The sequence below is a fragment of the Ictidomys tridecemlineatus genome, chromosome 10 (assembly GCF_052094955.1).
Source record: "Ictidomys tridecemlineatus isolate mIctTri1 chromosome 10, mIctTri1.hap1, whole genome shotgun sequence".
Taxonomy (NCBI): Eukaryota; Metazoa; Chordata; class Mammalia; order Rodentia; family Sciuridae; genus Ictidomys; species Ictidomys tridecemlineatus.
Window position 1 is genome coordinate 32,018,756 of NC_135486.1, and position 23,460 is coordinate 32,042,215.

Sequence of the window (23,460 nt, forward strand, 5' to 3'; positions counted from 1 at the left end):
GTCTGCAGTGCAGCCTGAGATTCTGCATTTCTAACAAGTCCCCCAGCAGGACAGCACTGCTAATCCATGAAGCTTGCATTGGGTAGCAAAGATCTCTGCCGCCCACTACTGCAGCCACTAATCATGTGTGGCTCTTTCCATTTAAATTAATTAAAATAAAATAGAGTGAGAAATTCAGTTCCTCCATCACATTAGCCACATTTTAAATGATCAATAGCCCCGGGTGGCCAGTGTTTACCTTATCAGACAGCACAAATTGAGGGCATTTTTAAGCACTTCTGAAATATTTTTAAGCACTCTATGGGAGTGAGTTGGCCCAGCCTATTCATTCAGTCTAGTACCCGGCTAATTTTAATTACCTTAAAATCTCTTGCATATAAACTCTACATGGATGAAATGAATTGAAGACGCAGAAGCAAGTTATTGAGCCTGATACATGGGTTTGAAACACTGAACAGACATTGCCTAACCCTGTTGTTCTCCCCATCCCGGCCTTATTCTTCTTTGGGGATATGAACTATCTGAAAATTGGCCACTAGTTTCCTCTGTTTCTGTATTTCACATATTGAGCCAGGCCAGGACTGGGGTGGGCAAGAGAGGTAATTTTATACCATAGGTGAGTATCTTTCTAATTTCCTACTACAAGTGCCTTGCTTCCTCTCCCTAGGCATGCCCTAATCAAGTGAAGTGCAAATGAATGTGCTTCCGTTGCTATCTTCATCCTCTAGGCTCACCCTGAGGTCCCTCAGGCAAAGCCAAGGCCAAAACCAGAGCATGGTTTCAAACAGAGCTTTAGTGTTAAATACTGCAACAAGCAGGTACAGACATGCCCAGATATTGATCCTTTCAGCCCTCAGGGTAGCCAGTGGGTTCTTTTTTGGGGGGCGGGGTGATTTTTTTTAACCCTTGACTAGATTCTTCCATTTACCTCAAGGTGAATGAAGTAAGGTGACCTAAGGTGTCCTAGGTGGCTTGGGTCTTTCTTGATTTTAGCACTGAAAGTCCCATATCCCAGGAAATTGTTTGGTCTCAGGCAAACCAGGATGATTGGGTCACCCTTCCAGTATGCCATTCCAGAAACCTCTCAGTGTCTTACTTTTCCCATCTTAAAAAAGAGAGATAATCATAACCTGTCTCATGGGGTTATTGTAAGGTGGTTGTAAAGGGCTTGCTTGGCCAACAGTACGGGCTAGTAAATTTTGGCTATTATTATCATCTTCTGTGTATGCTGTGATAGAAGAAGGGTTGAGAGGACCACTTCCTAGGGTTAGCCTCATAAGTGATGTGCTAGCATCTCTGATGGAGTTGTGAATTTTCTGATATTCATGGCTAGTAGGGGAGAAGTCAGAATCCATAAACTGCTAATGAATGAACAAACACAGTCACTACATTATGAATTGTGGGATAGAGTCATAGAATGCTGTTTTGGAAAGCAGACCAACCCCCTTATTTGTGAATGAGGAGTTTGAGCCAAAACATAGGTCCCAAGAGGTCAACGACTAGTCTAAAGCATGAGTCAAGTTAGTAACATGCTGAGAAGAAAGCATGTATCTTTGGAACCACTGTCTTTCCCTCTCACCACAGTGTGCAAGCAACAGAGAGTGAGGAGAAGATTTTAATATGACTTCCTGAAGACCGTGGTTTTAAAAGTTAGAAAGGCTACAGCTCATGCTAATCCATTACAATGTCTCCAAGCCTGTGTTCATGCACTCGTTTCCCCGGACAGGCCTGTTCATGTCTGCTCTCACGGTCATCATCCTGATTCTGTATTTTGTGATTGACAACTTTGTGATACATCGAAGACCATGGCTACCTGAGTGTACCCCTATCTACATCCAGTACTTTGTCAAATTCTTCATCATCGGTATCACTGTACTGGTGGTAGCTGTGCCAGAGGGGCTGCCACTAGCTGTCACCATCTCACTGGCCTACTCTGTGAAGGTGAGACTGAAACAATACTGTCTTCTTTGGGGACAGACATGGGAGGGGAGGATACCATGTACCTTTGATGAAAGCTTAGAAAGCGCATTCTATCCTCTACAAACTTTGGGTGGCCTCACAAACGCAGTACTTAGCACTGTGGGAGAGCCACGTCAGTGAGTTACGATAGCATTTAAATAAATCAGTAGAACTAGAAAGTGAAATGTGGAGAGATGTTAGCTAAGCCATGAAATTTGACCCAGTGGGTCTTCGAAAGCCTTTTCTCTTTTTCTTTATAGAAAATGATGAAAGATAATAACCTGGTACGGCACTTGGATGCCTGTGAGACAATGGGCAACGCCACAGCCATTTGCTCTGATAAGACAGGCACGTTGACCATGAACCGCATGACAGTGGTGCAAGCCTATATTGGAGGCACTCATTACCATCAGATCCCAAGCCCTGACATCTTCCTGCCCAGGGTCCTGGACCTCATTGTCAATGGCATTTCTATCAACTGTGCTTATACCTCCAAGATTCTGGTGAGCTCTCCATTTGCCTGGGCATTTAGAATGGGTGGTTAGAGGGAACATTAATTTTCCCAGGGACAAATCCCCTCTTATTTATTTTACCTGAATTGCCATCCTTCATCCCATTTTTCACTCCTGATTAGACATGTTTGGAGTGAGTCTAGAGAATAATCCACAGAAGGAGATGGAGGGTTGGGTGTAAGGACCTGTGGGGATCTATGGCCACTAAATGCTCTTCACTTACCACGTGACAGCAGCGTCTCTAAGGAGGGAACCCCTACTCACAGCAGACTAGGGCTTATCAGGAGTGAATTACCCACTTTCCAGAAACCAAAAGACGGTATTAGAATAAGACCCATATAGGGTGATGCCTGCACTGCCGCTGGAGCAAACTGTCATATTCCTGAAAACCTTGATGGTTCTGGGATCAAGGTCACTACTGACCACTGTCTGCTGACCCTTGCAAAAAAAAAAAAAAAAAGTCTGCCTCTGCCACAGGCTCTGGAGATATCTGAAATTTTTGTAAGGGAGTTCATACCTTTCTAAGTTCCCTCTCTGGTCAAAGTATCTTATTCACCAACCCCATGTCTTTTTTTTTTTTTTTGTCCTCAGCCTCCAGAGAAGGAGGGAGGCCTGGCACGGCAGGTGGGCAACAAGACCGAATGTGCTCTGCTGGGCTTTGTCACTGATCTGAAGCAGGATTACCAGGCAGTGCGCAGTGAGCTGCCCGAGGAGAAGCTCTACAAGGTGTATACCTTCAACTCGGTGCGCAAGTCCATGAGCACGGTCATCAGGAAGCCAGGAGGTGGCTTCCGCATGTTCAGCAAGGGCGCTTCAGAGATCATCTTGCGCAAGTGAGCACCCTTCATCCCTCTTCCCTTCAAGACCCTCCCCCCAGGAAGGTCTGGGCAACATGCCCCACACTGAACACATCTGAGTAAGCGAGCCCCCAGTCAAGAGGCAATATCTAACCGACATCTGAGCTTTTTCCTCAGGCCAAGCATTGTTTTTAAATACTTCAGGTGACTCCTTTTATTTAATCACAACTCAGTGAGGCAGGTACAAACATCACCCCTAATTTACGGATGAGGACAAAGAAGTTCAGGGAAGTTACACAACTTGCTTGAGGAGATACCACTGATAGTGGTACAGCCAGGATTCAGACCTGGACCACCTGAACTTCCGTTTCCTGATCTGAAAACGGTCATCCTCAGAGTGCCACCCATCTTACCGTGGTTGAATGATTCAATGTACATAAAGCAAATACTAGCAATGTTGGTTCTGTTTCCTTTTCTTTTCCATCCTTAATTCTAATTACAGGGAGGTTGCATAATTAAAAAGTGGCTAGGCTCCCCATGGGTAAAAGTTGACCCAGTTTGGGTTGAGGGCCAACAGGGCTGAAATAACTAGTGCTTCAACTTGGCTTTAGCCACCTTCTTTTAATCAATGCATTCTTCTTTAGCACCAACCCCATGCATTATTCTAGATTGAGAAAGTTTCTCTGCTTTTAAGAAGTTCAAAAGAGCAGGTGATCCACAAGTCACTAAGCCTTGGGTAAGAATGAATGGCATGGAAAAATCACACTCCCACTCACCCATGTCTTACTCAATCCACAGGCCACCCCACCTTGGAAAGAGGGAGTCAGCTACCCAGCTAGAGATAAAGGAGATACTGGACTGAGGAATGATGTCCTTTAGAATAATGCAGAGTTCCCAGAATGTCTGCAAATGATTATAGAAGCAGACCTGGTGGGAAGGGAGAGGCTGCTTTCTGACCATGTGCTTCCCTAGGTGTAATCGGATCCTGGACAAGAAAGGGGAAGCAATGCCATTCAAGAATAAGGACCGAGATGATATGATACGCAATGTCATTGAGCCTATGGCCTGTGGGGGACTCCGGACTATCTGCATAGCTTACCGGGATTTTGATGGTGAAGAGCCCTCATGGGACAATGAGAATGAAATAGTCACTGAGCTGACCTGTATCGCAGTGTTGGGCATTGAGGACCCTGTGCGCCCGGAGGTAAGACTTTGTGTTGGAGAAAGAGCAAGAAAACATAACTGACAGTCTCCTAATGGTTTCTGGGCCCAAGTACAGGTCCAGTGTGTCCTAATGAGAAGACACAGAAAGTCACAGAAAGTAGATACTAATTCTTTGTCTAGTTATGACCTCAGGCAAGTTGCCTAACTGCTTCTCACTTTTAGACCTAGATGTTCCTGTGCCTGCTACTTCCCACAACTGCTATAGTGTGCAAATTAGCAGAAAGTGGTCTGGCTTGTTGCTCAGACCTTCCTGGGGGAGGGTCTTCAAGGGAAGAGGAAAGCAGTGGCCACATCTCCAAACATTGTCCATGTCCTGTCAAGGAGTCTGGTGGAGAGCAAGCATTGGCTTCAGAAGAAAATTTCCCTTTGAACTCATGGGACAGTTGATGAAATATGCTTATGACTATTGTGAGTTGGACAGAAATGAGGCGGGACCAAGTGATTCAAAAATGGCCAACCAAATGTAGCCCATGCCCCATGGCACAGCTTCTCTGTTGAAGGGACAGCTGAATAAGCAGTTTACTAGATGTTCTATTCCCGCAACCACCTTTCCTTGTTCTTTGCTCTCCACAGGTACCGCAAGCTATTGCCAACTGCAAAAGAGCTGGCATTACTGTCAGAATGGTGACAGGTGACAATATCAACACAGCCCGAGCCATCGCCACCAAATGTGGCATTCTGACACCTGGAGAGGACTTCTTGTGTTTAGAAGGCAAAGAATTCAACAGACTCATTCGCAATGAGAAGGGCGAGGTAAGTCCTGGGTGAGAGGAACCAGGCCTCCCTTGTCAAGGAAAAGGCTGATGTTATCATGAGGCACCTGGAACACATGGGAGAAGTGGCTGTTTCTAGAATGAAATCTATTTACAGCCAAGCAGCTCTTTCCACCAAAGCTGCTCAGATGGTAGTGTGCAGAGCTGTCTTCTCATTATCTTCATTCACAAGTTATCTTTGGAGTCAGTGTCACCGACTTTTCATTTCTTTCCATTTTTTTTCAGTCATGGGATGATTTTGTACTGATTTTCCCCTACTCACCCCTCCCACATCACTGCCCTGTGGTGACTGGTGACATAGGTTTGTAAGAGAATGTGGTCTGAATATGGAGCAGAACAAATCTTCCTGGTCTACCCAGAGATCAAACCTAAGACCTCGGAAGTACCACTTGAGCCACCTGACTGAGCAGCTGACCCTGCACCTCCTGTCAAGGGTCTAAGAAATAAGGATTGGCTCCCAGGTGGGAAATGGGAGGCAACTAAGACAAGCGGGGCCTGAGTGGATACCACCAGTGAATCCTCCCTTGGAGACCGAGTTGGTGGTTTCATCTTCACACAGGGCAGGATAAGGGTCATGGGGCTGTGGAATCCCAACTCCCCCGGAAGCTCAGATTATGTGAAAAAGTAGGCTTTTCCTCCATGGCTGATCTGCGCGTGACTGATCTGGGGGTGTCTGGTGTTGGCAGGTAGAACAAGAAAAGCTAGACAAGATCTGGCCTAAGCTTCGGGTGCTGGCGCGGTCTTCCCCCACTGACAAGCACACGCTGGTGAAAGGTGAGGTTGGCTCCTAAGTGGGTGCCCATGATAGATGAAGACAGGCTGGGGCCAGGACAGGTAAGAGCCATCAGCCAAAGCAACCCACCTGTTCTGAATAGGGACTCCCAGGAGAACACTTGGGTTGATGGAGAGAACATTCCGTTTAGCAAACCTCTGAGCCCTGGTATGACATGTAATAAAATTAGGTTTTTGAAACATTACATGTCTTGTGTGCCAGTAGTACTGAGCTAGTCATGGCAGGTAAAGCCATTCTTGGTTTTTTGGTTTTGGTACTAGAGATTTCACTCAGAGGTGCTTAACCACTGAGCCACATCCCATCCCTTCTTTATATTTTACTAGAGACAGGGTCTCACTGAGTTGCTTAGTGCCTCACTAAGTTGCTGAGGCTGGCTTTGAACTTGCGATCCTCCTACCTCAGCCTCCTGAGCTGCTGGGATTACAGGTATGCACCAGTGTGCCCAGCAAGCTATTCTTATTTTGTCAATAAGGAAGTTGGATGCTGAAAAGACAAGTAACTTGCCCAGTGGCCTTGCTGGTAGGCACCAGTTGTGTGACACCCAGGCCTCTGCATTCAGATCCATCAGGTGCTTTTTTCCACTGCCTTAGGGCACTAGACAGGACTAACTCTCCTAGCTCAGAGTGCTCCCCTTGAAACAATTATGCCCTTCAGGGGTTGCTGCAGACCTCTAGCATGGGGAAGAGGGAAGGAAAGAAGGGAATAGGAGGGGAAGGGTGACCCATAAAGCACCTTTCATGGGGAACAGTGCTTATCAAATAACCCCAGATGACCCACGTGTATTGACTGTAGTATATGTGTTTTTCCCAGGTATCATTGATAGCACTGTTGGGGATCAGCGGCAGGTGGTGGCTGTCACTGGTGATGGCACAAATGATGGACCAGCTCTAAAGAAAGCAGATGTTGGTTTTGCCATGGTAAGTTCAGCAGTGTCTCCCCATTTGCAAGCCACCTCCGCCATCAGGAAGCCAGGACAGGCTTCTGGTTGCCTCCTACTTCCTGTGCCTTCACATGCCACTGTGTGCTCTGTCCTCTAACTCCATCTCTCTTATCTACCTGGCCAGTGATAATATGTGTAATGGGGGACCCATCAAGTATAAAAAATAGATGACAGGCAAGGAAATCATGAAGTACCCCATCAAGGAAAACAAGACCAACTTAAACTTGACCATGAGCACGATGATGTTGTCCACCCAGGCAAATTACAGCAAACTCATGTTCCGTCAGGAATGTGTACTATGTGGCAAGCATTGTTTGGTACTCTGCTTTTGGTACTCTGAAGCCCAGGGGCATCAGAATTAGGGCTGAGGGTGTAGCTCAGGGATACAGTACTTGTCTTATCACTACATGCGGCTGTGGGTTCTATACAAGTTGGACACATTCCAAAGTTGAACATCTTGGTTCAGTGGGGTCTTGGGTGGGTACTAGAAATGTTTGGTGTTTTGTTTTGGAGGTTTTTGTTTGTCTGTTTTTAAGCAAGCACACCTGCTGATTCTGATATTCAGAGAGTTTTTGAATTCCCCAAACAGCAAAATACATGCTTACACTCAAGTCGCTAATGGCTGTGAACCTCCCATATAAATTGAGTTGTTAGAGGGGTTTTTTGTTGGTTGGTTGGATGGGCAGGTGGGGTTTTTGTTTGTTTGTTGAGACAGAGTTTAAATTGCTCAGGCTTTCAACCTCCCAAGTAGCTGGGACTACAGGTGTGTGCCCTTGCACCCAGCTCTATTGGTGCTTTCCAAGCAGTGGATGGAAACTCAAGAAATATCTGTAGCGGTCTTTCTTTTAAAAAACAAACTTTTAATTCAAGGAAACTTTAAGAATATGCAAAAGTAGGGAGAACCATATAGTAAATCCCCACATGCCTATCATGTAACTTCAACAATTACTGACATTTAGCCAGTGTTTCACTGACACCTCCCATACTACTGCCACCAGCAACTTTCCCCACCTCCAGCTGAATTATTTTGAAGTAAATCCAAGATGTGCCTCATTTCATCCATAAAAATTTTAGTACATATCTCTAAATGATAAGTATCAATAAAATATATCGAAAAAATTATCATACCAAATTCTACCACAGAGCTACATCCCCAGGCCTTTTAATTGTTTTGTATTTGTTTGTTTGTTTGTTTGTTTTGTTTTGTTTTGTTTTGATATTTTGAGACAGGGTTTCACTAAGTTGCCCAGGCTGGCCTCAAATTTGTGATCCTCCTGCCTTGACCTCCAGAGTCTCTGGGATTACAGGCGTGGCCACCGTACCCCACCATTGTGTATATTTCTTATCCTAGATCTGGAATCACCTATTTCTCTAAGGAGTTCTGACTCACGTTAGTAGGAAATGGTAGTTAGAGAACGCAATCAGAACTCAAGAGTGCTTCTTTCTGCTGAGTACATTGTTTCTAGGTCTTCTCAGTAGACAAAACTAAGAGATAGGCTTTTATTTCTCATTTTTGTTTGTGTGTGTTTTAAAAATAAAACACTTTGTGAATTTTTACTGATATTTCTCATCCAAATTTAGAACTATAGAATCCTAACTTTCTCATTTTATCTAACTTCTCTGATTTAATATTTATAGCTCTGAAACTATAAATTTTTATTCATAATGGTATTACATAATTATTTTAATATATATAATAGTTTTAAAACAATGATATTAACAATAATACAATTAATTTTTTTAAAAAGTGAAATATATTTTTTGTAGTTCTTTTTATCTGTAGGTATGGCCTACTAGGAGGCTACTATCAAATTAATAAAAAAGTATGGCTTTTATTTGGGAATTTAAAATAAGTTATTTAAAAGTCATTTGCAACATTTTTCTTTTGTGCAGTTGTGATGCCAATAGGCTGCAGAAGTTCATTTATATCACATTGCTTTCCATTTTAGATATTACCTTTTTTTTTAGTTGCACGATACCTTTATTTTATTTATTTATTTGTATATAGTGGTGAGGATCAAACTCAGTGCCTCACACATGCCAGACAGGTGCTTTACCACTGAGCCACAACCTCAGCCCCTAGAGATTACTTTTTAAATTTAATTTTGTTTTTGATTTGTATAAAGTAATTTCACTATTCTAAAGTAAAATATGTGAAGCAAGGTATATTTTTATAAATCTGGCTTCTGTCCCATTGCCTTTACCCTGTCAATTGCCTCTTAATTCGTCAGGTAACTTTTTTCTTAGATTTTTAGTTTATTCTTGTTTGTTTCTTCAGAATATAATCAAACATACATTGTATTTACATCTCATCCCCTCAGATAAGTGACCATACTACATATTCTTTTCTACCTTGCTTTTTGCAATTAATAATGTAAGTTGGAGATTATCCCATAATTCTAAGTATTAATCTTGGTACTGATCTATCCTTATAGTGCACTCTACTATGTGGGGATACTAGGGAACTCTGATGGAGAACTGAGTCATTTAGTCTATCATTTGTTGCCATCTAGATAGGAAATAATAATACCAGGTAATGAGAACAAATGGTGTACTGCTAACACACCAAAGTAAAGGATGAGCTCCTCTGTAGGCTGTGGTAGTGGCGAGATGTGTGATACCTCTGTGGTCTTGGGGTGTTAGGGGTTGTGTCTCAAGGCAGTTAAGGTTTAATGAATGGTACCTTGATGACAGAATTTAAATAGATGGAAAAAGAGGATGTTTCAGGCTTAGAGAAATGGTGAGAGTAGAAGTCTAGATTCAAGAAGTGAATAAGAGATTCAGGGGATTGTGTATGAATCAATAGGTTTTGAGCTGAAAGATTACATAAAAGCAGGTTATTAAATGAGGTCGGTGCACTTATTAGGGGCTGGCCTGTTGAGGTTCACTGCTCCATGGGAAGCAGGCCTCCAACCACTGACATGTGTATTAGGAAACCTTTCATGGTTCTCCAGTAAGATGATTTTGAACAAGAACAGAACATCTGAACTGTACTGTCAGGCTGCTCATTCTAGAACAAAATGTAAAGTTTCTTAAAGGTATGGGGGAAATACAGATTTAAATCAGATACTAGCAGTGGTAAAAGAAGTCTAAGCCAGGAGCGGTGGCACACGCCTGTAATCCCCCAGCTCAGGAGGCTAAGGCAGGAGAATCACAAGTTCAAAGCCAGCCTCAGCAACTTAGCGAGAACCTGTTTCTAAATATATTTTTTAAAAGGGGTTGGGATGTGGCTCAGTGGTTGAGTGCCCCTGGGTTCAATCCTCAGTACCAAAAAAAAGAGATGTTTAAGAACTTAGAGGTAAAACAGATAGATAGGACTTGTTCTCTTCCTTCTAATTAGCTTCCAAGGAAGGGAGAGTCAGAGGGGAGGAAGGCTTATCAAAGATGACTGTCATCCCCAACCTTCATACAGGAGTCCTGTAGTGGCATCAGACATCAGCCCTCTTCTGGATATTGACTGGGAAATCTTTGTCTTTTCTTGTGTGTGTCTAGTGTGCCCTCTGGTGTCCATTCCTAGTTCCAAGGCTTCTTTAAGGTCAGGAAGCAGATTCTGGGTGCAAAAAGCAGGTGAGCTCTGCTCTACCCACTTCTCCACTGATGCTTTCCCATCTTGCCTCAGGGTATCGCAGGCACAGATGTAGCAAAGGAGGCATCAGACATCATCCTGACAGATGACAACTTCTCCAGCATCGTGAAGGCAGTGATGTGGGGACGAAACGTCTATGACAGCATCTCCAAGTTCCTGCAGTTCCAGCTCACCGTCAACGTGGTGGCTGTGATCGTCGCCTTCACTGGAGCCTGTATCACCCAGGTGGGGGGCATGGGATAGTCATGGGATAGAAGCAGGGGCTAAGGAACATGGGGCAGTGGGTACAGTGTATCTACAGAAAATAAGGACAATTGATATCGGGACAGGAATCAGCTAGGTCCACTGTCTCCATCTATGTATGTGGAACGATAATGACCTACCTTCCATTATTTAGCACCTTGAGTCAGCCACTGTGATATGCATATTATCTCTATTCTTCAAAAGCAAGCTTGTAACAGTATTCACCCCATTTTACAGGTGAAGAACTGGAGGCTTAAAGAGGTTAAGTAACTGGGGCTGGGGATGTAGCTCAGTTGGTAGAGTGCTTGCCTCTCATGCACAAGGCCCTCGGTTCAATCCCCAGCACTGCAAAAAAAGAGAGAGAGAGGTTAAATAACTTTCTCAAGATCACTCAGCTAATAGGTGGCCAGATTCATATTCTAGAAGGATATCAGACGCTAGGCCATCTCAAGGGAAAGAGTGAGCGAGCGAGGGTTGGTTTCTGAGGAAATCTAAGAAGACTGGTTCTTTTCCCACCAGGATTCTCCACTGAAAGCTGTACAGATGTTGTGGGTTAATCTAATAATGGACACTTTTGCTTCACTGGCCCTGGCGACAGAGCCCCCTACGGATGCTCTATTAAGGCGACGCCCCTATGGCCGAAATAAGCCTCTGATCTCACGTACTATGATGAAGAACATCTTGGGCCATGCAGTCTACCAGCTCACTGTCATCTTTATCCTGGTCTTTGCTGGTGAGCCACAAGTGGCGGGGAGCAGTGATTGGGGTGCTAGGTGGACATGGGGGCTAAGACAGGCCTGAGAAGAGATGGTAGTTCTGGAGCAGGTGGAGTACAGTCTAGGCTTGGTCTACTATCTCCTGGGTACTTCTGCTACATGACTCCAGTGCAGAGTCTCTCTACCATGCTGTAGTACAAGAAAGCAAATATCAATGGAGCAAACCAAGAGATACGGTCAGATATGCTGAGACAAGGGCTAAGATATCTGATTAATAAAGTATTGATAACTAATGTAACTTGGCGTAACTGGTAGCCATGAGCCACCAGCGTGGCCACACCAACATACTCTGACTCAGTGTGAACTCTTACTGAGATCACAGCTCTCCCCACATTCTTGCTCTCTCCCTACCAGGAGAGAAATTCTTTGACATTGACAGTGGGAGGAAGGCACCTCTACATTCACCACCCAGCCAGCACTATACCATGATCTTCAACACCTTTGTGCTGATGCAGCTCTTTAATGAAATCAATTCCCGAAAGATCCACGGAGAGAGGAATGTCTTTGCAGGCATCTACCGCAACCTCATCTTCTGCTCTGTAGTCTTGGGCACATTTGTCATCCAGGTGAGATTCTCTCTGGAGTTGGGGTAGGAGGTCTGGGAAGATGAAGGACGGAATTTCCTAAGCATCCAGGAAAAGAGGTAGCAGGAACTAAGGCTGTGGGTGAACACATGGGGTTCCCAACTGGCTTCCATTTGCACCTAGTTCTAGAATCAGAGCCCAGTGTGTCGGGTGCTCCATTTCAGGGCAGCATGTTGATTAGAGATAAAACAAGACTTGTAGAATTCTTTCATGACCTTTCTAAATATACAGAAATTTCACAAAGTGACCAAGTCAATGGAGTTTATCCTTTAGCCCCTTTTTATGCTCCTGCCAGCACGGGTGCATGCATGTGTAGTGCGGGCTCCCTCCCTGTCCCTGCCCTTTGTTCTGAAGGGGCTCATGGTGAAAATGCTGCACAATCTACAGAGGAAGAGAAGCGGTGACTAGCATGTATGTAGTTGACATCAAAAGCCTGACTTGGGTTCCACTGCAGGAACAGGAGTCAAGCATGGCTGTCCTGGTGGAATAATGACCAGGCCCCTTCTTTCTTGCCTAGCCAGAGGTACACTCAAACATCTGAGAACACAAGGGACTATGAGCAGGCCGTGCTCCAGAACCCGCTGCCTCGTCCCTTCCTAACCACCTCAGCTCTAGCCTGGACTCTACTTCCCTCTGTAGAACCCAGTACCTCCTGTATTATCCCCACCTTCAATTCCTCCTCTCCATTGCTGGGCCTTTTCTTTGTCACCTACTGGCCATAGTCACAAGAGGTCTCCAGCTGTCCCCACTCTGCCAGATCTTATATTGATCCTCATCATCGCAGTCATAGGAGATGTTTGTGTCTCTCAAGAAGACCTCTCTGTAAAGACTTGATGTCTGTTTCCCTTTCTCCCTTTTTAGATTTCTTCTTTCCTGTTTTCCAGCAAGAAAATCAGGATCTGATTTTCACCCTGGGCAGAGGGGTGACATGGTTTCAGTGACCATGGCTAGAGGGCTATCCACCTGTTAGTCACCTCCCTGATAGTGGGCTGCCTCTTTCTCTGTTCTAGATTTTCATTGTGGAATTTGGGGGTAAGCCCTTCAGTTGCACAAGCCTTAGCCTGTCCCAGTGGTTGTGGTGTCTCTTCATCGGGATTGGAGAACTTCTGTGGGGCCAGGTGAGTACAGGCACACAATCCTGTGCATCCACACAGTCTGCAGACTTCCTCTCCTCTATGCGAGGTGGAACAAGCAACTGTGGAGACTCCTGTTCTTGCCTTCATTTTCTCCTCCCTGCTTAAGTTTATTCCATCTCATAGGATCCTAAGGTGGAATGATCACTGCCCATCACCTGAGAGCTTCTAGGTCTCTTCTCTAACCAGGCCTCGAGGCCAAAAAAGCCCTAGCTTCTCTGGGACAGGAGTGGAACTTTGCTTAAAAAAAAAATGAAGGATCTCAGAAGAGTTTAAAAATGTCTCTATCATAATGAAGCAGCAGTCTGTTCATGGCCACTGTACTGACATAATCCAGGGCTCCCCAGCTTCTTCTCACCATGGCTTTATCTGCATTGAATGCCTGACTCTCGCCTGACATATGTTCAAATTTCTAAGATCTCTAGAGAAGCAGTGTAGCATTTGGTTCAGAGCATGGACACTGGGAATGATGGGGTTTGAATCCCAGGCTCCCCTTTTCACAAGCTTAATCACTTTAAGCAAATTACAGAAAAGATTTAGAATAATGTCTGATACCTTTACAAGTACTAAGTGAATGTTAATATTAATTATAATAATATCATCAAGACTGATAAGAATTTTATTCCATCCCTAATACCATTTTCAGCTCTGGCCTGGAATGTACTTCTCTACAGACCCCAAGACTCTGCTGATAATCCCTTTGTACTCAGCCACCTGGATAATAGAGGTCGTGCCCTACCTGGCCATAAAGAGCCAGGTGCTTGTTTCTTTCACGCCTCCTAGATGCCTTCCTGACTAATCTCTCTCCTAATACCTAACCCACCTCCCTCCACCTCGCTCTATTTACCAGAGTAGTTTTGCTCTTGAGTGAAGCTTGGTTGTGTTACCAACTATTTGGAACTCCTTTAAGTCTGGCCTTTATGTGACTATGTGGCCTTGATGCCAGATAACAGCCTTCCTTCAGTATCATAGCAGCTTCTGCCAGCATCCAAAAGCAGAACTTCAACCTTCTTCCCATTTCAAGCCATTTGGCTCCCATTGCACTGCCCAGTCCCTCTGTCCCATTTGAGCCCTGTCTGTCCTCCATCTGGTCTGTAAAGAACTGACTGACACGCATTGAGCTCACTAAGTGATTTATCTTTTATTGCAAGTCTAACCTACTGATGTTCATGCCTTCTGATAATACTCACGTGTCTCTGTCTTTCCTCTTTCTTTCTTTCCTCTACCCCCCAAGTATCAGGGATTGAATCCAGGGGCACTCTACCACTCAGCTACATCCCCAGACCTTTTTATTTTTTATTTTGAGACAGGGTGCTGCTAAGTTTCTGAAGCTGGCCTTGAACTTGTGATACTCTTGCCTCAACAGCCTGGGTATCTGGAAATATAGGCATGGCCCATTGTGCCCAACCCATGAGTCCCTTCTTTCATGGTCTATCCCACCCACTTCCTTATCCCAACTACCTTTTCACTATCATAACAATGGAGCTACTTTTTATGTGTGACTAGGGAGGGGCTCTTTCCTTCTAATTTCTTTCTCTACTCCTCCGCACACACATGCAGTGATGCCATCTTCTCTCCTGATTTGTTTCCCTCAGGTCCAGGTCTCTACCCTTCCCATGATGTTCCATGCCTTATAGTTCTATTTTTCTTAAAAGACAGATAGTGAAATAAAAAGGAAGAACTGAGACAGGAAAAAGTCTATGATGAAGCAAGTTATAGAATATGTTACCTGGTTACCAGAATATAAGTTTTCTTTTGTATGTCCACAAACAGAAAACCTTCCTAAGAGCTTGACAGCTGTGGGCACATGGTGAACGCTTGCCTCAACAGATCGGTGCTCCCCGCACTGCTCTCCTGGTGAGCAGGGTGATAGAGCAGAGTAATCTACCCAAGGGCCTGACCTGGGTAAGTTGACTGACAGCTCTTCTCCTGATTCTGCTGTCTCCCTTGTGCTGTGCCCATCCTCAGATCATCTCTGCAATACCTACCAAATCTCTGAAGTTCCTAAAAGAGGCTGGACATGGGACTACCAAAGAGGAGATCACCAAGGATGCCGAAGGACTGGATGAGATTGACCATGCAGAGATGGAGCTGCGCCGAGGCCAGATCCTCTGGTTCCGAGGCTTGAACCGTATCCAGACTCAGGTACTCTAATAATGGCCTGTCCTCACCATGGGACAAGAAACCTCTCTATCTTGGGAGGCGTTGAGGGGGGCAGCAATTCTTGGTGGCCAGCATTTCTCCCCTTCCTAAGGCTCACTACCAAAGGGCAGCCCTACCTTCCTAGCTTTAGGACCAAGAGGGGCAGAAGTACCTGCATGAGCTCCTCTGAGAAGAGAATAGTCAATGGACCCCGACCAGAGGACCCTAATAACAGTCCTTCAGCTATAGATTGGCTGTAAAGCCCGCTGCAGGCTCTGTTGCCCAGGCAGGCTTTCTGCACAAGGTCTCTTCAAGCATTAGTCCTGGCCCCAGCATAGGAAATCAGCTGTGCCTGCCCTCCCAGGAAGGAGTGGGAGAGCGTCCCTGTGCCTGTGCTCAGCAGTCACTTAATGTGACGTCCTTGGGTTGCTGTCATGGTAATAGATGTTCTCCAGAGGGGTCTTTGTAAGAGGCTCACCCTCTTATATCTTTCCCATTTGAAATTTAAGACCACAGTGGGGAATCTGATGGTTGTAGAGTATGAACAACAACACTCTCCATGCCCAAGTATCTTTTACAAGATTCAGACTTACTTCTCAAAAAGGAAGATGCTATTGTTTCTTCAAACCATTTCCCTTTTTGTAATTTCTGAAATGGGATAGTAGCTGCTCCCACTGCTCTTAAGTGCTCCGCCTATACCCCACAGTAACTTTTTTTCTCTCTCCATGAATCAATTATAATTACCTCCCAGGTGAGTGGGCTGGTTTAAGCATTGATAATTCTCTTGCCCTGCTCCCACCTCACACATCATTTTTTGTTTTATTCCCAAGATTCCCCATCTCAGGAAATTATCAATTCAAAATTTTAAGGGTACTCACCAGAGTATAGGCCCATTTCTCTTCTGATTGGCTGGAGATCCCCAACCTGTTTAACTCAAAAGTGGGCCTTGCAGATGACTGAGAAAACTCCCCAGCAACTCCATCTCCTTAATACATAGGCAAGATAGTTAAAATGGATATTCTCAACTACATACCTGGTAACTCGTTTTCCAAAGCCAGACTCAGCTACGCTGCTAGTGGCCTGCCCGCACCATGGGCAAGACAGCTGGAAAGGTAGAAGAGAACCAGGTAGCAGAATCCTGGGGCTCCTTTCCATTTTCTTGAGTTCCTCCTCTCAGGAAGGGAAATTGCAGTGGGATCTGCACAAACTACCTCACGGTGTCCAGCGTTCCCACAGGCCCCACGCCACCCTCCGGGCTGCTGACTCCATCTAGTGTCCACAGAACCTGGCACCTTGGCTCCCGTCTCTGAAACGCCCAGTGCTTTCCTTTGGGTCTACTCTTCAAAATAACCTCTTTGCTTTTCTTCCCTTTAGGATCACCTGCCTCCTCTTCCACTATGTGATTTTTTTTTTTTCCTAGCCAGGATTCCCTCATTCCAGTACCTTCTCGCTCCTCGCCAGTCTTTCTCCTGGAGACTGAAAGTCATGGGTCTTCCTTCCTCCACTGCCTGTTCCCATCCTCTCGGCCACGCCCCTCTCTGTTTGGTCTCCCTGCCTACATAGCTTTAGGTTTACTACCTGTTCCTGGTGCATCATGAGGCAGTTGACCAAAATGGCATTAAAACCTAAACTTAAGCCCAAAGGCAGCTTATAGACGATGCCAGGATAACTGTGCCATTCCAGCGTCACCTGGCTCTCAGCTAATATACATCCTGGTTCTGTAGCAGCCTCTGGCTACTCTTCAGCCTCACCAGAGTTCTAACAAAATCCCCACCCCCATGTCCGTTTGTGGAACCGTATTGTCATTCCCATAGTGACCCTTGGGGTGGGGGGAAAAGCTGAGCTATTGCTCAGTCCTGATTGGAATTTTCTCTTTTCCCAATTCTAGGCTGTTCTTTCCCTCTCCTTTACCCTTTAGTTTGTTAAAAGCAGTAGAAAGCATAAATTTGAGGGATTTGAGGGCTAGAAATTTGGAAAGATAAAGCTGGAATGCAATTTCAAGGCAAAGTTGGCATGAAAGCAGGTGTCTTTACAGTTCACCCCCATGGAGCTGGAGACTCCCCACCAAATGTAAACCCTTTCCTCCTATAGATTTAAGCCCCTGGAATTGGAAACTATAATGTGAGGAAGGGGTGATGTTTTAGCACAAACTTTTATCTGAATCTAGAAACTAACCCTAAACATCGCATTGCTTCTTTGGAAGCTTTGCAGGTAACAACAACCAGCTGGGCATGGTAGCATGCACTGTAATTCCAGCAACTCTGGAGGCAGAGACAGGAGGATTGCAAATTCAAGGCCAACCTGGGCAATTTAGTGGGGCCCTCAGGACTTAGTGAGACCCTGTCTCAAAGGAAAAATGGGCTGGGGATGTGGCTCAGTGGCATCCGGTACCCAAAAATAAAATAAAACAGATAAGAACAGCCGTGAGTCACAAGACACCTGCTTTCCCATTTTCTGGGGAAAAGAAGTCAAGAGTGACCAGATCAGCTCCTTTCCTACTCTCCTGGGGGATTGATCCTTGGAATTAGGCATGTGGGTATCTCTAAGAAGATTCCATCAGATCTATGAAGGATAAAGGAATCCTTTTAATCCATTCCTTGTTACTTAGAGGTCGGGGATAAGGATGGTACATTTGATGGAGGCCCCAGATCAAGGCAATTATTGGAGAATAAATGACCCTAATTGCCTGTGTTTCTGAGGAGCAGCGCAGTGAAAATCAGAGACTGTGTGGGTAGGCCTGGAGCTGCAGCCCCTCACCACCCCACCCAGCAGCTCCTCCTGCTAAGCTCATCAGCATTTCTGCCAGATGTTTCAGGATCTCCAGTGCATTGATTCGACTTACTGGCATTCTCTCTAATGGGTCTGGCCACTGATTCCTAAGCTCCCTATCAGCCCGAGAAGGAGTATCTTACTTAGGATAGGCACCCAGAAGAGAATGAGCCAAGCAGCTCACAGCCCAGTGGCCTTTCCATCATGGCCACCTATGTATGAGTTACTATACTCCCTGTTTTTCTTTAAACAACCAATTAATGCTCCTGGAAATTTTGCAAAAAAAAATCGGTAGTTGGTTAATAGATTTAGAGGTTCCTAAGCCTTGAAATTCAGTAGTATGCACTTTGCCTTCAGTATCTTAAGTTGCATGTCTTATTTTTAAGACTAAAGGCCAAAACCATGAATTGCTACTAGACTCTGTACAGCTGATAAGAATGGTAGGTTAGGAGAAGAACCTTGGACATCAGTATATCTGAAATGTCCACCATAGGCTAAAAAGGAAGAGAAAACTAGATTGTGACTGGGTATGAACTCAATGGCAAATAGTTCCTTAAACAAAGTGTGGTATGCAATTAATGTTTTCCTCCCTTTCCTCGCCATGGCTTTGTGGGTGAAGAAATCTCCTGCTTTCCATCTCCTATCCCCTTTTCCCAGCTGTTTCCATCCCCCTGTCCCCTGCCCTTCGGACCCTACCTTCCTCTTTCTTCCCCTCTCTCTAACTGGAGCAAAGCTGTCTCACTCTTTGATTCTTTGCAGATCGAAGTAATTAACACATTCCAGACGGGAGCCTCTTTTAAGGGAGTCCTAAAGCGGCAGAGCATGGGTCAAGCGCTTGATGTAAAACTTCCTAGCTCAACCTATGTAGCAGTTGCACCAATCAAAACTTCCCCCACCACTTCTGTTGCTGCTGCTGTATCATCTCCTACTATGGGCAGTGAGTGATAGTCTATTATGATGCATGATTTGCTAAAATGACCACAAAAGAGCACGTGGCATCCACTTTAACCAACCATGGTTATCAGCCCTCTGTATGTTATTTTGCACATAATGTTTTGAGAACCCTTTTCCCTTTTTCAATCAACCTTTCAATTAAAGAAAAGGGAAGAAAAGGCAAAAAAAAAAAAAAACCCTACTCTAAAACTAGGCTGTGGGCCCTTTTATTTTATTATTTTTTTAGTGTTGGAAAACTGTTAAACCTTAACTATTTTAAAGATAATACTCCTGTTTTCTGACCATTTCTCTACATTGCTTTATTCTTTTTTTCCTTGAGTTTTTGTGTTTTGCTTTCTCTTAGGGTTTTTTTTTCCCGTGTGTGTGTGTGTGTGTGTGTGTGTGTGTGTGTGTTTTGCTTTGATTGGATATGTTGTTATTGTCCCTGTCCTTTCCTCCTGCTCCTTTGGATCTAAACTCTACCCTCTAAGCTTAGCATAAAAGCTATAACTGGATACGAAGAAAGGAAGGTAGTTCAAATGCAGAAAGTTGAGCATCTTCGTTATCTTATTTTCCAGGGGATTTAAACCAAACTCAGATTTAAGAATCAATTGATTCACATAAGATTTTGAATAAGAGAAATATATGAATAAAGTTCAAAATGACATTTTTTTCTTCACTTAGAGAAAAATTTGTAGAAGTTTCTGAACAGCAACCCTTTTTGTTTCTTCTTTAGTTTAATTGTTCTGCCAATAGTCAGCCCTCTGTATGTTATTTTGCACATAATGTTTTGAGAACCCTTTTTCAATCAACCTTTCAATTAAAATGCTGTCAACACTCAGCCTTGGACCTGGGTTCTTGTTGGTAGATTATAGGACTTTTGCTATGCCTTTCCCAAATGGAAGACAGAGAGGAGAAAGGAGGCAGCAAGTAAGGAAACTGGTGGGGAAGGAGTTCCACCCCATTAAATATACTGTGGATTTGCCTGAGTGCTCGGTCTGTCCCTTCCTCCCTCACTCTGAACCCCAGTCTTAGGACATGAGGAAAAGACATAGCAGTTGTATTGCCCATGGTTCACATGACTGTGAGCTGAGCAGACTAATGAGATTTATATGTATATTTTCTTTTTAGCCAAGTATAAATGTTCTTGGTGAGGTATGGGGGTGGGAGGCCATATTTTGTTAGGTTTAACAGTAGACAAGAAAATACTAAAAAAAAACTTTCTCACCAATATCCAAGAACCTCTCTTCTATTCCTTCCACGTTCCATGTTTCTTACTTAATTCCTTTTTTCTTCTAGTTTTGCCATTTTCTTTTAACCATCTTCTGTCCTTGTTTTAATCATCCCTCACTCGTAGGAACAGTTAATGGCAGATGTCCCTGTGATTTGATGGTGCAAGGAGACTAATTAGAAGGCAGAGCCAATTAGGCTCTTGCAGAGGAGCTAGTAGAAGATATGCACCAAGCCCTCAAAGGCTAGGAGATCAGAAGAGAGACAGGCCACACCTGCTCTTTCTCCAGCTGTGCCTTCTTACGTGAGGTCCTAGAGGTTATAGTCATACATTTTAAAACCCTCTTTCCCATTCCAGATCTCCAAATGAATTTGGCTATTTATCCAACCTTTGTGAGCTAGATCTCATAGGATTTCTCTCTGTAGGGAAGCCCTAATCCTTCTCTTCCCCTGGTTTCTGAAAAGGGAGAAAGCAGAAACCCACAGAATTCCAGCTGAGGAAATGGGTCTTCCCCTGACCACTCACTGAGCTCTACAGAGTCATCTTTACACTTGTACCCAATCTAAAGTCCAGTTTGGTTGGGGCTCTTGAGTCATCTGGGACTTTTCCTTCAGTTAGCCCCAAAGAGACTTCCAAGAGACTTTTCAGAAATGATGTCCAGGGAGGGAAGGGTCCATTGGCTGAGTGAAGAATGTGCAGGGCTTTCACCATACTCATTTCACCAATCCTGCCTTGTCCCCACCACTGCTCCCATACCAAGCACCATGCTCCAGGAAGGGAAGATGCCAACCTTGGGGTGGATTGGTGGTGATATATGTGTGATGGTTCATCAGCATGTGTTCTCTGAGCCAATGTTGGCACTGAGGAGCAGTGTGCTGCAGCCCTAGCACCCAGCTCTTCACCCACTGGGCCAGGTGGTGCCCCCCCACTCCTCTTCACTTGAGCTTCCCTTACAGGTGGATGGTTCCCCTTTAGACCCCAAAAGTCCTGCAGTCTTGCTGGATGACTGTTCCTTTTCCCCACAAAAGAATGAGGTTTCCTTATTTTTTCTACCTACGCATCTCTCTCATTTTATCTCTCTCATTTTATCTCTCTCATTTGTTTACCTATAACAGTGTTATTAATGGTCACCCCAACAAGTGGGAGGAAAAGCCAGCAAACAGGTCTCTAGACCCACACTCCAAACTTAACCTTTTAAAATCTGTTTTTATAATGGATTTCATTTGTAATTACTTCAGTGAAGTATTCAATTGCTTTTTAAAAATAGAAGAAGAAAGTTTTAAAAAATCACTGATGTAGAAGATAATGAAATTGTGGCATAAAGGTACCTGCCCTACTGTAGGACTTGTTAGAAATTTTGAGATCTCAAAAGTAGACCAAAAATGTGGACCGAGTTATCCTTCCTACAGAGGCGGGAATGCTTCGGACTGATCCATTGGCCAGTGAATCTGTATTAGAGCCATAGGAGAAGCATGAATTTGGGCTCACTTAGTCCAAGTTGCTTCACTCTGTGTAGCTCACTGAAAACTTGAGACCTTTTGAAGCTTAGATGGAGCCCTCATTCCACCTGATCTCACTAGATCCGGAGTATAGGCAATGTGACAGGTGAATTACCATCAGAGGGCCAATAGATATCATAGAAAGATGGAAAAGTGGTTCCTTGCTCTTGTTCCACATGGTGAGTGTGTGTCCAGGTTCCTTGGTTCTTCTTGGCTGAGGTGTTGAGCTGATACAGTGAGTGGCAAGGAGTCCTTTGCCTTCCAAGCTCTGAGCACCCTCAGCCCAGAGCGGGTGTACAAGCTGCAGAGGAAGCCAGTAGAGACCCATGGCGAGGCTTCCTTATGAAGTATTTTTTGAAGATTCAATTCAATGATAGGAAGTACGAGGACAGGAAATACAACCAGTTTATTTGGCTAAAACATCGTATGCTACGTTGCCCACATTCTTGCCTCTTCTCAAGGAATATGTATTTTTGCTTAAACAGCAGAGGAATGAAAGAGGTGCCCTATCCCAACATCCGCCACTCCTTCTTGTCCTCCCCATCTTAATGACTTCTCCTGTGTTACTCCCATATCTTTTCTGAGGGAAGAACTTTTAGATGAGGCTAGGATTGGCCACCTCCCCCAAAACTTAAATTGTCCTACAATTTCTTACCTTTCCCCTGGCCTCCCTCTCCCATCTCTCTGGAATCCGACCACTTCCCCATCCCAATTCTAAGCCACACCTCAGAGAAATCTATAGTTCAGAAAAGCACCCACCAAAAGAGCGGGTACCAGTGGAGAAGGAAAAGCTATTCACAGGGACCAGTTATGATCAGTATTTTCCCCCTTAAATCTGAATTGCCTGCATTCCTTCCTTTACATGCTGTAGAAAAAAGACTGACGTGGGCTCCTTCATTTCCCTAAAACTGCAAATTATTTCCTTGCCACCATCCTCTTCATCGCCCCCATCAGAAAGGCCACTTGTTCATGGCTCACCTCTTGGATCAGGTTTCTCTCCTAGACCCATGTTTTCCCTTCCCCATGTAACATCATGCTCCTCTTTGCAATCTGGAAACAGCTGGAGAAAGCAGCATGATCGGGCACCATTGCTGTGGATCAGAGACTGGAAATGCATTTGAGTTGTGAGGGCCAGGCCTTCTCTCAGTAGGCAGAGGGAAGGCGTCTTTTGCCCCTGTATGTTATCCACATCTTCTAGGGGAGGGAATGAAGGATTTCAGGGGAGGGGACGCAGTGGAGGTTGTGGAATGTAAATATGTGCATGTCTTCTGACTGACAGGCAGATTATTAAGTTGGAGAGCTTTAATTTCCTGCATGCTGCTGAATGAAGATTGGTTTGTCTGCCTGGCTGCACAATATCCATGATCACTTGTCACCCAGTGTGTATTATATGCAGATTGGTATATGTTGGCTCTTTGAGGGTTTTAAACAGATAACTGAACTTCAGTGTGTAATTTTTCCATTCCACTTTCACAAACTGTTTGGCCTCAACACAGAAATCCACAGTGTGAATCATCTTTTAAGTTTGGCTGTTAATTTGTGCCTAGTTTCAACATCCTTACCCTC

At 44.5% G+C, this 23,460-nt stretch overlaps 1 protein-coding gene across 5 annotated transcripts in view; it reads left to right on the forward strand.

Moving 5' to 3' along the window:
* Atp2b4 (ATPase plasma membrane Ca2+ transporting 4) overlaps window positions 1-23,460 on the forward strand; it is a 93,511-nt gene that overhangs the window by 65,190 nt on the left and 4,861 nt on the right. For 2 of the 5 annotated variants that reach the window (XM_040277992.2, XM_021729849.3), the window contains 13 exons: window positions 1,727-1,941; window positions 2,220-2,462; window positions 3,063-3,304; window positions 4,241-4,472; window positions 5,066-5,245; window positions 5,952-6,039; window positions 6,869-6,975; window positions 10,618-10,809; window positions 11,347-11,560; window positions 11,958-12,169; window positions 13,198-13,305; window positions 15,289-15,465; window positions 18,991-19,168. In XM_040277992.2, the coding sequence (XP_040133926.1) occupies window positions 1,727-1,941; window positions 2,220-2,462; window positions 3,063-3,304; window positions 4,241-4,472; window positions 5,066-5,245; window positions 5,952-6,039; window positions 6,869-6,975; window positions 10,618-10,809; window positions 11,347-11,560; window positions 11,958-12,169; window positions 13,198-13,305; window positions 15,289-15,465; window positions 18,991-19,168 (2,388 nt within the window). The remainder of the gene's footprint in view (window positions 1-1,726; window positions 1,942-2,219; window positions 2,463-3,062; window positions 3,305-4,240; window positions 4,473-5,065; window positions 5,246-5,951; window positions 6,040-6,868; window positions 6,976-10,617; window positions 10,810-11,346; window positions 11,561-11,957; window positions 12,170-13,197; window positions 13,306-15,288; window positions 15,466-18,990; window positions 19,169-23,460) is intronic. The other 3 variants (XM_013360792.4, XM_040277991.2, XM_005330316.5) reach the window with 2 other exon arrangements.